Below are 15,654 nucleotides of genomic sequence, written 5' to 3'. Positions count from 1 at the left end.
CCATTATCCTGTTCTCGTAGCGCACACTCTTCAATTGCACGCGCAAATGGGCATCCAGCCCTTTGCTTAGTATACTTGCTAGCATGATAACAGTTAACATACTTCTCTGTCCTCTGCCTGACGTGAGCGTTCCAGCCTCAGACTATGTACATGCTATGGCTGCTCTGCTTGTGTTAGTTAGCAACAGAGTAGCTTACCATGCCAGTGACAACATTTTCAATGTACCATTTTATCCCTTTTAACAAATTCTGCCATTTTAATAATTGTACCAATGAGAATAAATAAAATACATCTGTTATATCACCTTTACTCAAATTTTCAGTTCAGTTAATCTTTAAAGCCCATGTTGCAGGTTAACCGCCACTGTCGATTAATGGGTACATAAATCACTCAAGATATGTATATCATTTTAAAAATGTCTCAAAAATGGTCTTAAAGACCAGGGGCCGTATGTATAAAGCCACTCAGAGTAAAATTTTAGTCTTAAGTCTCTCAAAATTCTAAGAATGACGTCACTTTACTTTTATTCCTAGACTTAAAAATAAGTGTGATTCATAAAGGTTCCTAAGTGTCAAGACTAGGTCTCAGCTCCTAAATTACTTAAGAGAGCTGAAGAGGTCTCTTAACCTAGTTAGGAGTAACAAGATGGACTCAGAGAGGAGGAGGCCACGCACTTTTCAATGAAAATATGATGTATCGGAGTTACAGTAAATGATGACGGAGTTGATCAAACAATAAAAGTTTGATCATCAAGGGATCCTTTTTCGAACTGACTTTTAAGAAATTTTATAGCAATGAAATGAAAGGAAAGTAATAATTACATTGTTGCTGACTGGAAAAAAAGCAGCAGTGCACCGGTGATGACTTGAGCTCATCAGTCCACTGTAAGCAGGGTCTCAATAGCACTATTGAGGCACTGACCACATCAAATACAGTAGTGGCTAAAAGGGATGTGCAGAGTTTTTATTTTTAATTTTTTAATGACCCTACAAGTTTGCTTAAACCATCAAAATATGAGGAAAATGGTGTTTTGTTCATCCCTCATATTTTTTTTTTTTAAATATATTAAATATAAAAATAAACTTAGTGAAGATATTTATCTGACAAAATTATTTCAAGTCAAGTCGCTTTTTACAATACAGATTGTTTCAAAGCAGCTTTAAAGTGATAACAGGAAAATAATGCAACAAAGTTAGTTTGGGCTGTACAGCAGCTCTAGAAGAACATAGTGCCATTGTACAGCTTAAGTAAGTTCGATGATGATTAATTTCCATTGTAAAAGATCATTAGTCATTAGTTATCTATTTAGTTCATTATACAGTCGCTCTGGAGAAAACAGTGATGTCTTCGTTCAGCTCAGTTCAGTTCAGTTCAGAGACAATGGTGTCATTGCAGGCAGATCAATAATATTGTTGAAAAAAGGCCTAACTACAGCTACAGGTTTAAAAAAAAAACAAAAAACAAAAACAAAAAAGCTTACAGGAGAAAAAAGAAATTATACATTGTCTGTAACATAGTCAGTTATTAATATTTCATTGTCCTCTCTTGTTCATTTGTTTGAGAGTCTGGCTAAAAATTATGTCTGTACAATTTGGCATGTTTCATTGTGTTATCACAAATAAACAATTGACTCTAAGCACAACTACACAATACACGTGCAAAATCTTTAACACATTTTTAATATTTGAATAAAGGGTGAATCTGACAATTTTCCTTTGCCTGACTTTTGGCCACTACTGTATGGCAGTTCATTGACTTTGCAAATCTCGCAGCAAAATAAAGCCACTTTAATGAGTATTTCGGGCTTTCCTGAGTTGTAGGATCCATTTATGGAACTCATGTTTGCATAATTGTAAATGAGGAGACACACATCAACAGAAGAGGATTCCACAGCATAAATACTAATTTGCGAAAATTTTGCACAATGCAAAGCATCTAAAAAAATTAAATATTGAAGTGTCTTAATTAAATGATTTTATTAAAATAAAATTAAATAATTGGTTTCATGCTGCAGTGACCTCCCCCTTGCAGGCTCACTATTGGCTGATTCAGTGGTTGAGGGCGGCCATTTTGGGTTGGCATCACTGTAGTCCTTAGTTCACAACACTTAAGTGCCACTTCAGTCGCACTTAAGAATCAGTCTTATACTTTACTGAAAGTTGCTTTTAGCTGCTTTATAAAAGTCTCCTACTCTTAGAAAAGTCCTACTCTTTACTGAGTATTTTCTGACACTTAAGTCAAAGCTTAAGACTATTCTTAAGAGCATTTCTTAGAAGTTTTATAAATACGGGCCCAGTTTTTTTACGTTTTTGGTATTAACGTTTTTTTTTCCGCAATTCGGTGATGAAGTCACGTTGGGGAGAAGTGGAGGAAAGGTAGCCTCAGCCTAGTATTATGGTGCGTTCAAGCCATCTCGTATAGATCGTATTTACGAGTTGAACGCACTTGAACGCCACCACAATGTCGTAAATACTTAATAATTAAATGCATGGTCCGAGGAGAATGAGTGGAGTGTTGGTGAAGTGTCCTGGTGAGTTGCTATCATTTAGCAACGCAGCAATGAGCACTGGAGCTAGTCTACGAGCAGCAGTGCACAATAAGGACAAATAAAAAAAAATAAAAAAAGTACTGTCATTGAATAGCACCGAGTGAAAAATCAACGTTTTCTTTATATCTTAGCAGTGATCATGACGTTAGTTCAGATAAGTACCGGTAACCTTTGTCATAGTGTCGTAGTAAGTTACTGGTAAACTTTGTCTTTGTCATCTAGAAATAGAAAGCAACTGCTAATTTCGTCTGGATTTGTTTATTAGTATATGTAAGAATTTTCCATTAAAATTTTGGTAATGTTTTTAAGTAGTGAAGTAATTAGGTAATGTTGTTGTCATCTTGTTAATGTATGCACAGTATAAATTGCAAACATGCTTGTGTTGGACGCATTTTTACAGGTTATAGACATTTTTAGAGGAGGTAGATGCTGTGTATTTAAAGGTGCTCTAAGTCATGTTTATTTGTACAATGTTATGTTTGTATATAAATCATTATTACAGTGGCACAAATAGCTATTTTTTTATTTGTAAATTAGCAACTGAATTTTTTACCATTGCACAGCACCACTTTATCACCAATAATTTTGTATAACTTTGTAGTTTATTGTTTTATGTCACATGTGAGAACAAATGCAAGTTTATATTTTTTTCAGATTATGTTATTTCTATAATAAAGTCTGTATCATAGAATGGTAACTTCTTTCTGTTGTTATTTTGTAGATGTTTGTTGTAAGTAAATGGCTTAAATGTAATTCAAGATAATTTTGTAAAACCATGGCTACACTGTGGTAATACTACAGTAAAATCATAGTAACTATGACTGTAGTAACCGTGGTTTTTGGAGAAAAACCATGGCTCGCACCAAAATATCACGGTTACTACAGTCATAGTTAACTACAGTTTTACTATAATAAAACCATGGTTAATTTTCGTAAGGGATACCATACAGTTCTTCTAAAAATGTTTTATTTTCATTAGATGTTTTTCACTTTCTGACTGTAACAAAGTAAATATACAATATATATATATATACACATACAACTTGTATAATCAAATTGCTTGTGTTAAAGGAGCTATTTCTTCACGGTCATGGCCCTTTACTACAATACACTTTGTTTTTCCACATATAGTTTTGTTTTGCCCTTATATTCTGTGGAGAAACTGAGATGGAATAAGATGTACATCATGATAAGGACTCTACTTTAGTTAATAAATTACGTCAAAAGTAGTAAGATAAGATTTCTTTCCTATCACAAATTTGATTTCTTAATTTGTTTAAAATATTTAAGTTTAGATATAAATATTTATATTAAAAAAAATATATATTTAGGTATTTAGTTCTTTTCAATCTTTTATAAAATGAAGATCAAAGTACTTGACTATTCATGATTGAGAATATCACAAATGCTCTGTAGTTTGTTTTATAATTTGTTATATAAGCCAGAAGCTTTTGGAAAAATCTCAGTGGTGTTGAAAGCTTTGGAAATCTGTCTGTAATTCATACATTGAATCAATTCTTTATTTTATCATTTGAATATGTTTTCTGTATGTGAATTTCTATTATATTATATTTTGAACGGGACTTTTATTTTGGTGTGGTGACATGACGTCATAAGGCTGCGCCGCGCTCCTGCATCTGTGACTGCTGAAGAAAAGGTTTGTGTTTTTAATCATCTAAAGTGTTTAAATCAATACACACTGTTCAAACACTTATATGGAAAACTTTATTGTTAATTAATATAACACTCTATTCTATTTAATAGCAGTAATGAGCATTGCTTGTTTAGTATAATGCATAAATAGCATTAATGAACAGTTTGTGTGAGTGAAGCGCATCCACACGCGACTAACAGAAACGGTGCGTCTCATTTCGCTCCCTATACGCTGATTTCACGCAGCCGCCATTTTGAAATCGAAAGCGAGGCTCCGGTGGGAAAAAACCCGGAAGTAAAGATAAACAACAATGCCTTTGGACTACCAACCTGAAGCTGCTGCCGCGATTTACACTTTTGGATGTTAATATCCAATATAGGATATGTATATAGTTCATTCCTGCTTCTTTTTTTTACTTTCTGAATTATATAAAAAAAATATTTTATTTATAAATGAATTTCACTATATATAGTCTAAAGTATGAAAGAAATGTATGTACAGTTTTAGAATTGACACAACATCATTAAACACAACAATACGCCATCGCATTCACGACTCTCCTGTGATTAAAGGCGACACTTCCGGTTTTCTTCCCACCGGAGCCTCGCTTTCGATTTCAAAATAACGGCTGCGTGAAATCAGCGTATACTTACTGTGAGCCAGTTCATCATAAACACGCTGTTTGCTCTCTGGAGAGTAATGATAGAGAAAATGATACAGAGGTTTTGTAGAAAAAAAAATCAGTCAACTTAAATAAATAAGGTGCAGTGTGGAGAAAAAATCTCTAGTAGCCGAGGCACTCCTTAATTAAAATGTCTTTATTGAAAAAATGACATGTCCTAACTGGACAACTTTAAAATGCCCACGCGTAGCGGCATGGGGCCTTCTTCAGGGCATCCTGAATCAAAACTTAAATAAATAATTATGGATACTGTATTTGTAAATACTATAAGTGTAAATAAAAGAGAATAAACACAACAATCTTTAATGTCACCTTTTGAAAAAAATAAAACCTATTGAATATGTTTTAATGGAAGGTGCAGTCCATTAAATATAATCTAAGAGTTATTAGATACCAAATATAAATCAAAACAAAATAATAATTGTATGATCTAGTGTTCTTTTATTAATTTGTAGTTTTGAGTGTTTTTTGTCTAATCAGATCATTTAAAGGGGTCATGACATGAGAAACCAGATTTGCCTTGATCTTTTGGCATTTAAAAGGTACGACCTTTGTACCATTAAAACTTCCTGCAAGTTTCATAGCTTAAGACATCCTTCCTACTATAAAACAAGTATTTATTATTTATCGAGCTCCAAACACGGCTGGTCGTGGATCCTAAAGGTGCTAGCTGACGTCACCTCGCGTTAACTACTCGCCTGATTTCGGGGCTGAAGAAGTGCCTGTTTACAGTAAGTTATTGATGCGTCCCGCGTTCCTGGCTGTGGAAAAACAGCATGTTTGAATAATACGCTGCCGGAGGATCCAGACGTCAGGGAAAAACGGATTCAGTTTATTTTTTGCAGATGCCCCAGTCACGTCAGTGCACCGAGGAGCTTGTATGTAATCGGATGGCTCGATCATCATCACCTTACATCATAGATGATGTGCTACTACTGTATTTAAGCACTGTATCACACAAGTTGCAACTTACATCTGTGTCATTCTTTTTGGTGAAATGGTCCCACACACTACTTTTCTTTGCACGCTTCATCCTGTCGTATGCCCTGGCTCTAACCTCGAGTGTTTTAGCCTGTAGCCTTTACTTTTCGCAAACCCAAACGCTGTGCCCTCGCGCCCAAATGTTTTTATTGGTTTATTAAGTACAAACAGGCGAGTTATGAAAAATTGAGTGTGAGGAATAATTTGTTTTTCTATATGTCAAAGAATTTGGATTTTTTGAGCAGTTTTCACAAGTCAGTTGAAATAAATAGATCTGACAGATGTTTGTACATAACTTTCGATATTTATTGCACTTCGACAGACAGCAAGAGGTTTATCCTGCACTTCAAGCATTATCTTTGTACGAAAAGTAAACAGTTACACCATATAAAGTGCATTTAACTCGAGCAAATTAAATCAAACTCTCCCAACCAGAGACAACTGGTCAAGTAAACAACCTGTACTTCAAATGTTTTGTTCACAACAAAAGTAAACTTTTAAACAACAAAAAAGTGTGTTTAGCTCTGTAGTCTTATTCCTAATGAAATAAATCAAACTCCAAATGTCAGACAACTGGTCTGGTAGACATTATGTACTTCAAGTATTTTCTTCAAAACATGAGATGCTTCATTAAATTAGAGTTGCTTACAACTGATGTCGACGAAGTCTTCGCTCCTGGACATAATGTACACATTACATGCAAGTTCTTGCTAGGGGTGGAACGGTACACAGAAGTCACGGTTCGGTACGAGTTCGGTACAATGGAGGGAAAAGCAAAACAAAAATGCAGAAGGCTTGTGCATGTCTCAGGCTGTACCACCAAAAGAAAAATAAATGACTTAAGCCTTGTATTTTTTAAATAAGTTTTATTAATAAAGTAAAGGCATAGAACCAGTTTAGTTGTAGTGCACTGACAATAGTTTTATATAATTAGTTTATTAATTAAATTAATAAAAAGACAAAAAGACCTTGAGATATGTTTGGTTATTGTACCTGAATGAATTGAAAATGAATTTGCTACGTTTCAGATTAATAGGCCTTTTCAGAATGTTTGTAAACAATAGGCGCCGAGTAACTTCCGGGTGGCAGAACGCGAGCGGCTTCCACTGACTAACTGAAGAGATCCAGCCGGCGACTGCAACAGTTACATAGTCAAAAACTATATATATAAATATAAACTTGTGAATATTGCATATAAACTTGACGCAAGCATAGGCCTACACCTATAAATACTCGCATAGCCTACACAACTAAAGCATGCGCGAGTGTTTTATATGCGCATTGAGTTTATATGTATGTGTGAGTGTTTATAGGTGTGTCTGCGTGCTGCGAGTGTATATGTATGTGCGAGACGAGTGTTTATAGGTGTATATGCATGGAAGTTTATAAGTATTTATAGGTGTGTACGCGACGCGTGCGTCAAGTTTATAGCCTATATGCAAGTTATTCACAAGCATTCATTACTAACATAATATGTATTTGTATGGATTTCATATTAGTGTGCACGAGTATTTCATATATGTATTTTGAACATCCAATAAATGTATATGCGAGTAATAAGCGAAGTTTGATTTAAATCCTACGTGGCGCCTCATAGATCACGCTCTCACTAAGTTACACATCCATTTTCTCACGCAACTTACCTAAATGTATATTCCTCATACATAATATCGACCAATCAGTGTTTTTCAACCGCGCAAAGGTCGATATAACAGCTGGAGAACAATTGTCACATAAGATTTACCTCAGGAAAGCCATTTAATGACCATGATATATAGCACGTTATTTTGGCTAGAAAAAAGAGCTATAGAGAGTATTTTGCGTGTAGGCCTACTATATTACATATTTATTATATTTTTTACTTATATCATTAAACACAGTTGTTATTATGATAAAAAAATGCATTATATTTAATTTTTTTTTATTTATTTGTATTACATTTTTACTGTCGACGGTGGGTCTCCCTTCCAAGCAATTTACTAGCGTTGTCATAGGAACGCTTCGGCTTTTGCCACCCGGAAGAACGTCTATTACTGTTGTGACGTCATGGTGAATTGTCGTATATATTTGTTTTCCTTCAAATTTGAATTACCAGTAACTTAAACACTTTGCAGTTCGAATGTCCTGTATAAACAAAATTACGGAGTATGTTTTTATGTTTCCACTGTTCGATCGTGGCCGTGCCTCACACACACACACACACACACGACACGCACGCACACAAATGTAAACACTTTGCAACTTTTCGATCGCGCCCGCGCTGTAGGAGCATTAATTATTTTATATTTATTATTGGTTATTCACTGTCACGTGGGCACAGGTGATCACTTCCGTTTTCTTTATTATTTCCTTTGGCGGATTGTTTGATGCTGTGTTTGGAAGGGGCGACACATTCCAATCTACACATCGCAGCCTGCACCAGAGCAATGTTCAGAGCGCGTATCTAACAGTAGTTCCGCATTACATTAATTATTTTGCACGCGAGTTTTATTTATTTTTATACCGTGTATTCTCAGTGTAAACGTATGCACCGAACCGTGACGCCCCTTCCATTTCGATTCAATACGAATAACTTACATGCACTGTTCCACCCTTGCTGACCTCAATGAATTTGAAGTAGTGCTTATATCTCCACCTTGAAAATGCCAACTTTTCATCGGATTGCTCCTGACTCGCCATCTATGCTGCTTCGTCGAATCTCTGTTTAGCTGGTGTGTGCTGGCATGTTTGACCTATTGACCTATTGTTGTTGACCTATTTTTAGGTCAAACCGTTCTTGTCTGTCAGTCATCTAATGCAGGTCGATGGTCACTGTATCAAAACACAAGCACAGAGTCCAAATTAAAACAATTCCCCATCATCCAAATGAAACAATTCCCCATCATAAGTACACATTGATGGCCTAAGACATGAAACGAGCGGTTTGTGTGAGAAAACGAACAGTATTTATATCGTTGTTATCTCTTGAAAACGGCACACGTCTAAATTATCTGAAGGCGCGGGCGGGTATAGATGTATACACTAGATGTCGCCTTTGCTACTGCAGTTCATTGGAACAAAACCGTAGCCAAGGCTATGTATACATCTATACCCGCCCGCGCCGTCAGATCATTTGGACGTGTGCTGTGTTACAAGAGGTAAAAACGATATAAATACTGTTCACCAAAATTTATTTTCAAAGTGAACTATCCCTTTAACTATTCTCCTCTTAAACAGGACAGAGTGTCCAAACACATAGAAAAACTCCAGGTGAAGCGACTGAGATCCACGTGACACACTATTATAAAGATGGCGTTTATTAAAGAGGAGAGTGAAGACGTGGAGATTGGAGAAACATTCAGAGTCAAACATGAAGAAACTGAGGAACACACAGGTTAGTTTAATTCTCAAAGTCTTCAATCATTCTATGTCATGCATCTCTACTACACAACTTGTGGCTAAATAAATAATGTAATGCCACATGTCTAAACATTTTATGTTTAAAATCTTAAGATAATAAGTCCAAAACTCTGTATTTAGTGAAATGTTTTTCAAGACCATGTCATGTGACTTTATTTTGATTTGACGCTAAGATGCTTCTGATGTTTATTGCCATCTTCTAACCATCTATCCAGTATATTGTCTTTATTGTTTTGTGGTGCAAACGAGCCCCATTCAGTCTCAGTCTCCCCCTGCACACATTCACACCTCTCCAGCCTGGTTATGGCTGTAAATATGCATTTCTTTTGTCTGCATTATAGTTACTAACGACTGGCTATTCACAGGCTATTCATAGGGTTTCAGTCACTAATTTCTTTTCTCAAAGTTCACCTCACATTTTAAACTGTATCTAATGCATTTCTTGAATAAAGAAACATTTCAGTAAGCATTCAAAAAATAATAAAAATATAACTTCTAGGTGGCAGGTGCACCTAGGGCTAGCTAGCATGTTAGCTTAGCACACCATCAATACACGACAATTTATGAGATTAAAACCATGTTTGTGCTTATAAACTTACTTTATAAAGCAAATCGAGTATTTTAAATAATTTTCTGTGATCTAATTTGGCTTCAGATAAAAAATCAGACAGAAAATATACTATTGGATAGTGTTCTGCACAACGATTCTATATAGATTAGCATTACATTATAAATATAATCTATTATTATGGAAATACCTGGCATGGATTGAAAAACACAGGTAACTCAAATATCATAGCAAACATATTTATTGTCTTCAAAACGACTGTATCTCCATGTTACAGCCATAGTTACAGCGCGATCTCTTGTTAGCTGTGTGTGTGTTCGAGGCTTCCTGGATTGTCACATGATTATGGCACTTCTTCATGTTCTAATACTGTGCACAGGGCGGCGAGGGCGCCCTCAGGCTATTGGTATGAATTGAAAACACATTAACAGAGTATGCAAACGCTCATAATGATTACATCGACGCATTTGGGTATAAATTCAATAAATATTATTCCTGTCTATAGAAATCTGATGTAAACCTATGAGAATCTATCAATATTTCTCCAAATCTGCACATTTTTGAGCTAAAAGCCCTGAGGGACGTTGTTTTGTGTATCGCTGTCATGACGACGGCACAGGAGTTTTTTTATGAATGAAAGCGGCTGACGCTCATAATTCATATTAAAGGTATCGACTCACTTTTTCATTTCATAACTCCTGACACAAATTAAGAAATAACTGTCGCTATAAGTTTCTCAGAATACAATAGTGGTCAAATTCTGAAACTTGAGTCTTATATCTTTTTAATGATGTATAGTTTGTCAAGGTATAACATTAAATCTGATAGTAACTTTGAACTATATATAAATAAAACCGTTTCAGTGCGCCCGCGCTCTGGCAACGGTTAACAGGTTAAGAAAGAAGATTGCCAATGTTCTTTTACTCCTTTTGTTTTTCGCTGCAAAACTGAACACATGCCTGGGGAACCAGCTGACAACGTTGATTGTCCTCCATTTGATCAAACTAACTAACTTCTAACATCAAATAGCACAGAAACATACAGAGAGTCTTATTGATTAACCTTGTTAACCTTAACGAGTGCGGCAGCGGTATGCTTTGTGGCACGGAGAGCCAAATGGTAGGCCTGCAACACAGCCGTAGTTACATAGCCACAGCCATATACAGGGGTGCCGCCAGAAATTCTGGGCCCTATGGAAACCAAAATTTCTGGGCCCCCTACATTTTTTACAGATAAAATTTAACCCAATAAACATGCCCTGTATACTTTAAAAAAAGATACTTAGCACATTGCGTAGTTAAAATGTCTAAAGATGAGTACAAAGCCTACAAAAACAAGAAAGAAAATATTTGTATAAGTCAAACACACGTAATAACCATATTATTTCTATTGGCCTATTTAGTTTTCATAATATAAAATATTAAAATATCTATTTTGTAAACTCCTTATAGCCAATGGTTACTACAGACACATGTTTTATTCAGTTTTTTATATTATTTTTTTTCTGGGGCATTTTATTCGTATTAAGAACGTCAAGTTTGACATAATCGATCGTAGCAGCAGCACTGTCACTTCACAGAACACACGACATACACGGCAAACTGATTTTCTGATTTTTGAAGCGTATAGATTACTTTTTGTTTTGTAAAGTTATCATCATGTGGCGAACACAGTAGATAAGACGTGTTGAGAGGCTTCAATCTTCGTGAAGTTTCGCGCTCAGGCTCACCTTGTTCAGCTGAAGGTCCTTGCACACTGAATCCGAAATTTTCCCATGCGTTTTTTCGTATCCGTCATTCTGTGGCTCTAAACTATCAAAACACCATTCAAACCCTTGTTACGGATGCGAAAAACGCAGAAAATCGAACCCGATCCGATTTTTTTTTTTTTTTTTTTTTTTTTGACGGACGAAATTTTCGGAGGCAGTGCGCAAGTGTGATTGACATAACGTGAGGTTGTATTTATTTTTTAACGAGCTAAAATATCGGACGCGAATTTCGCACGGGGGGAGGAGGACGTGGGTGTGCAGCAGCCGCTGAATCTGTGTAGCTATTTTTTACAGTCTATGGTGTTGAGAGACATAGCCTACCCAGAGATGTTATTATTGTTGGATGTAAATCATAATTCAGTAATTATTAAGCTAGCTAGATAAAAGCAGGTCATGTAGCAACAAAAATAAGTAACTCTGAAAGTTTTGGAATACAGGAATAGGGCAAGCTACCTTTCTTTTTGAAAAACTGTGTGACATACTGTCGACTTCGGCGTTCTCTGTCTTCACTTTCCTTTCCTTTTTTGATGCCCTAACTTTTGATGTGACATGCCTGCGTGTGTCACTGCCTGCGCTGCATCAGCATCATAGCAAGTGCAATAAGCAAGAGACGTTACACTAGCGATCGTAGCTCGGACAGAGCAGGTGGAATGAACCATTGTAAGGGGGAGGGGTGTGACTGAAACAGTAAATACATTATTTGTTTTTTAAATATTAAATCTATGGTCAAAACGGACAAAATACACATTTAGTGAGGGGCCCATGAGGGGCCCTAGCACATTTAATGTATGTATAAAAAAGAGAAAATAAATAAGAAAAGAAAAAGGGGGTCTGCTCTTCTGGGCCCTAAATCAGCCTGGGCCCTTAGAATCGTCCTAACCTTCCACCCCTTTACGGCGCCCTTGGCCATATATATATATATATATATATATATATATATATATATATATAAGAGAGTTAGAGGCTAAGAGAGCTGATCTTGTGATCATTGATTTTTAAAGCGTGAAGATGTGTGTGAGCCAATAAGAAGTGTTTTCCTTTGGAGGGAATTTATTTACGACCCTTTGTTCAAGCAGGCCTTTGAACATGTAGTTTGATTGGATGTTTAACACAAGAATCTTCAAGATTCTTATAATACTAATGCGTCACAAAGTTAGCAAAATGTAATGTGAATTAACAAATAGGGGACAAAGATTGGAGTTTATAGAGACCAAACATGCCACACATATGATTTGGTTAACCATAATATGCAAAGTCTGAAACATTAACCCAAAAGAGTTTAAAATGAAGACATAGGCCAAACCACATAAAAGGAAAATCATGAAAAAAAAAAGTAGAAAAGTAGGTGGGAAAAGTAGATACATGTTTACACATTTCTCAAGTGGTTATATATAGAATATATAAGATTAAAAGGGTTTATTTCTTCTTCTCAGCAAGAATTTAAGTGAGCGTCGCAGCCTTCTGCAAATTCCTTTTGGGGTTGTAAAACTCTTCTCAGTCTCAGTATGTCCGGTGACAGGACTCCGGGTTCTGCCAGTGTGTTAGCTTCACTTGAGATGTTAGTTTTGGGGGAAGTTCCATAGACCTCAGACAATGCAAGAGATAACTCGCCATCGTCCTCCAGGAGCGCCCGCATCAGCCCCTGAAGATTGAGAGATATTCATACCTTCCTAAAATTTGTCTGCGAGCTCCATCTGCAAGCCCCATGATTTCGATGTCCTACTCACCTCAGCAGGTCCCGAATACAAACCACAGATGATTGTCCCAATTCCCTCAAGAAAAGGGACAAACAAGGGCGGAGTTTCTCCATAGAATATACATAAATATCAAGCTAAAGTAAAGCATTACTCATGACAAATAAATGGGCCTGTTTTTATTAGCCTAATACAAGTCTGATAACTGCCAGCTTGTAAGTATTTGGGATGTGTCCTAAAGAAAGCAAAAAAATTTACGATATTGATAAGAGGGTCTGAGATTACAGGTTACACCATTTTCAGTTGTTGAGTGGTTTTAGGATTCAGCATACATGATGTTGGATTTGATGTTTTACAAGTCTAAATGTTTTCATGTCTTTGTGACATTAAACTGTTGTGAATACTTGGTTTTGTTTCTGTTCACCCTAGACCTGATGGGACTGAAAGAGGAGAGTCAAGAACTGAATGAAATGGAAGAGAAAAATCATGATTTCATGACTCATGAATTTAGAAACCTTAAAGTCCAGATGAGTGTTTACACTGAAGAGAGCCCTTTGACCTGCCAAGACTTGGAAGTCCATCCTGGAGAGAAGCCGTTCATATGCCCTCAGTGTGGAAAGAGGTTTACACAGAGAAGAATCCTTACTACCCACTTGAGAGTTCACACTGGAGAGAAGCCTTTCGTATGCCCTCAATGTGGAAAGAGGTTTACAGAGAAAAAAACCCTTAATACCCACTTGAGAGTTCACAGTGGAGAGAAGCCGTTCATATGCCCTCAGTGTGGGAAGAGCTTCTCACAAAGCAGTCATCTGAAGACTCACATGAAAATCCACACTGGAGAGAAGCCTTACGCCTGCTCTCTGTGTGGGAATCATTTCTCACTAAAAGCACATCTCAAGAATCACATGAGAATTCACACTGGAGAGAAGCCGTTTGCTTGTGATCAGTGTGAAAAAAGTTATAGATATAAATTACACCTTGATCTTCACATGAGGAATCACTCAGGAGAGAACTGTTTTATATGTCAAGACTGTGGAAAGAGTTTCATAGATAGAGCAAACTTTAAGACTCACATGAGAGTTCACACTGGAGAAAAGCCGTACTCCTGCCATGAGTGTGGAAAGAGCTTCACGATTAAAGGAAACCTAAAGATTCACATGAGAGTTCACACTGGAGAGAAGCCTTACAAGTGTCTTCAGTGTGAGAAGAGTTTCTCATTTCACTCAAACCTCACACAGCATTTGCAAACTCATTCTGGAAAGAAATAGCCATTTTTCTCAGTGTGACAAGAAGTTGAAAAGGAGAAATTTTAGCAATCACCTGCACATTCCCTCTAGAGAAAAACAATTAAATGGTGATCAGTGTAATAAAATCATCACACTTAGAAATACAAATGAAAAAAGTCATGTAAATGTGAGACCTTCTGTGTTCTTTGTATCTTAGTACCCTTTATAAAACAAGGTTATTCAAGTGTGCTATTAGTATACTACTTTCAAACCCAAAATAAGTATGTGTATGCTTTAATTAGGAAGTCTACACATGCGGAGAAGAAAAGCAGGAACAATCAAAGGAAGCATTGCTTATACACATGTAATTTAATGGGCTCATCAGTTATTAAACAGCATATAAATCTAAAACTGCAGAACGTCACCGAATGAAATGTTGACCTATGGGTGATCTGTTTTGATTATCAATCTGAATGTAGTCTTGGACAAGATTTCTTTTAAGCTTTTTGTTCAAAATGTTGTTGTTTTTCAAACTTACCCACATTCAAGTGGTGATTAATTAATACAATTATTTAGTGTTGGGTCCGAGTCGAGTCCAAGTCCTTAACAATCGAGTCCGAGTCCAAAGAGGGCCGAGTCGCACTTGAGTCCGAGTCCTTAACATCCGAGTCCGAGTCGAGTCCGGCCGAGTCCACAAAGATTTAAATAGTTTTAAATTGACCTTTCACAGAGACCCACCCCTCTTACTGTCGCTATGTCCGACAAGCCATTCCGCTCTCACTCCACATGTTCTCACACAGTGAAATATATATTGCAGAGCAAAGAGGACACTGACAATGCGCCAACAGACAAGACAAGGCTACTTCTGGTATGAAATAAAGTCTCAGCTTTCAAATTTTGTAATTTTTATGAAATTAAAACAATACACACCGTTTTGTGGTGCTTTAATATAGGCCTCAACTCAAGCAGCACATGAACTGATAATATCTTCTAGTTATAGCACGAATTAAACATGAATGAACATCAGAACTGCAAAAAGAATTCAATACACAGCATTTTTCAAGTTCAAGTCCAATGACTTTAATCTACTATCTGGTTTGGTTTGTTTGTCGGAAAAAAATGGCAGGTATATGC

General features: G+C 36.3%; 1 protein-coding gene across 1 annotated transcript; it reads left to right on the top strand.

Annotated features, from left to right (window-relative positions):
- Positions 1 to 4,141: 4,141 nt before the first annotated feature.
- LOC308689497 (uncharacterized protein) lies at positions 4,142 to 15,101 on the top strand. The gene is made up of 3 exons (XM_081363228.1): positions 4,142 to 4,205; positions 9,082 to 9,238; positions 13,724 to 15,101. The coding sequence occupies exons 2-3, from the start codon at positions 9,154 to 9,156 to the stop codon at positions 14,560 to 14,562; spliced, it is 924 nt and encodes a 307-aa protein (XP_081219354.1). The 5' UTR covers positions 4,142 to 4,205; positions 9,082 to 9,153; the 3' UTR covers positions 14,563 to 15,101.
- The last annotated feature ends 553 nt before the right edge of the window (positions 15,102 to 15,654 follow it).

This window comes from Scardinius erythrophthalmus (genome assembly GCF_964197995.2).
Source record: "Scardinius erythrophthalmus genome assembly, chromosome: 4".
NCBI classification, from domain to species: domain Eukaryota; kingdom Metazoa; phylum Chordata; class Actinopteri; order Cypriniformes; family Leuciscidae; genus Scardinius; species Scardinius erythrophthalmus.
Note: the sequence above shows the minus strand (reverse complement) of the source record. Positions and strands in the feature narration are given on the sequence as shown.

Bases quoted from the DNA above. Each gene is read 5' to 3' on its own strand.
- LOC308689497 (XM_081363228.1), top strand. From the start codon at position 9,154: ATGGCGTTTATTAAAGAGGAGAGTGAAGACGTGGAGATTGGAGAAACA. The intron at 9,239-13,723 runs GTTAGTTTAATT...TGTTCACCCTAG, and splicing joins AGAAACTGAGGAACACACAG to ACCTGATGGGACTGAAAGAG.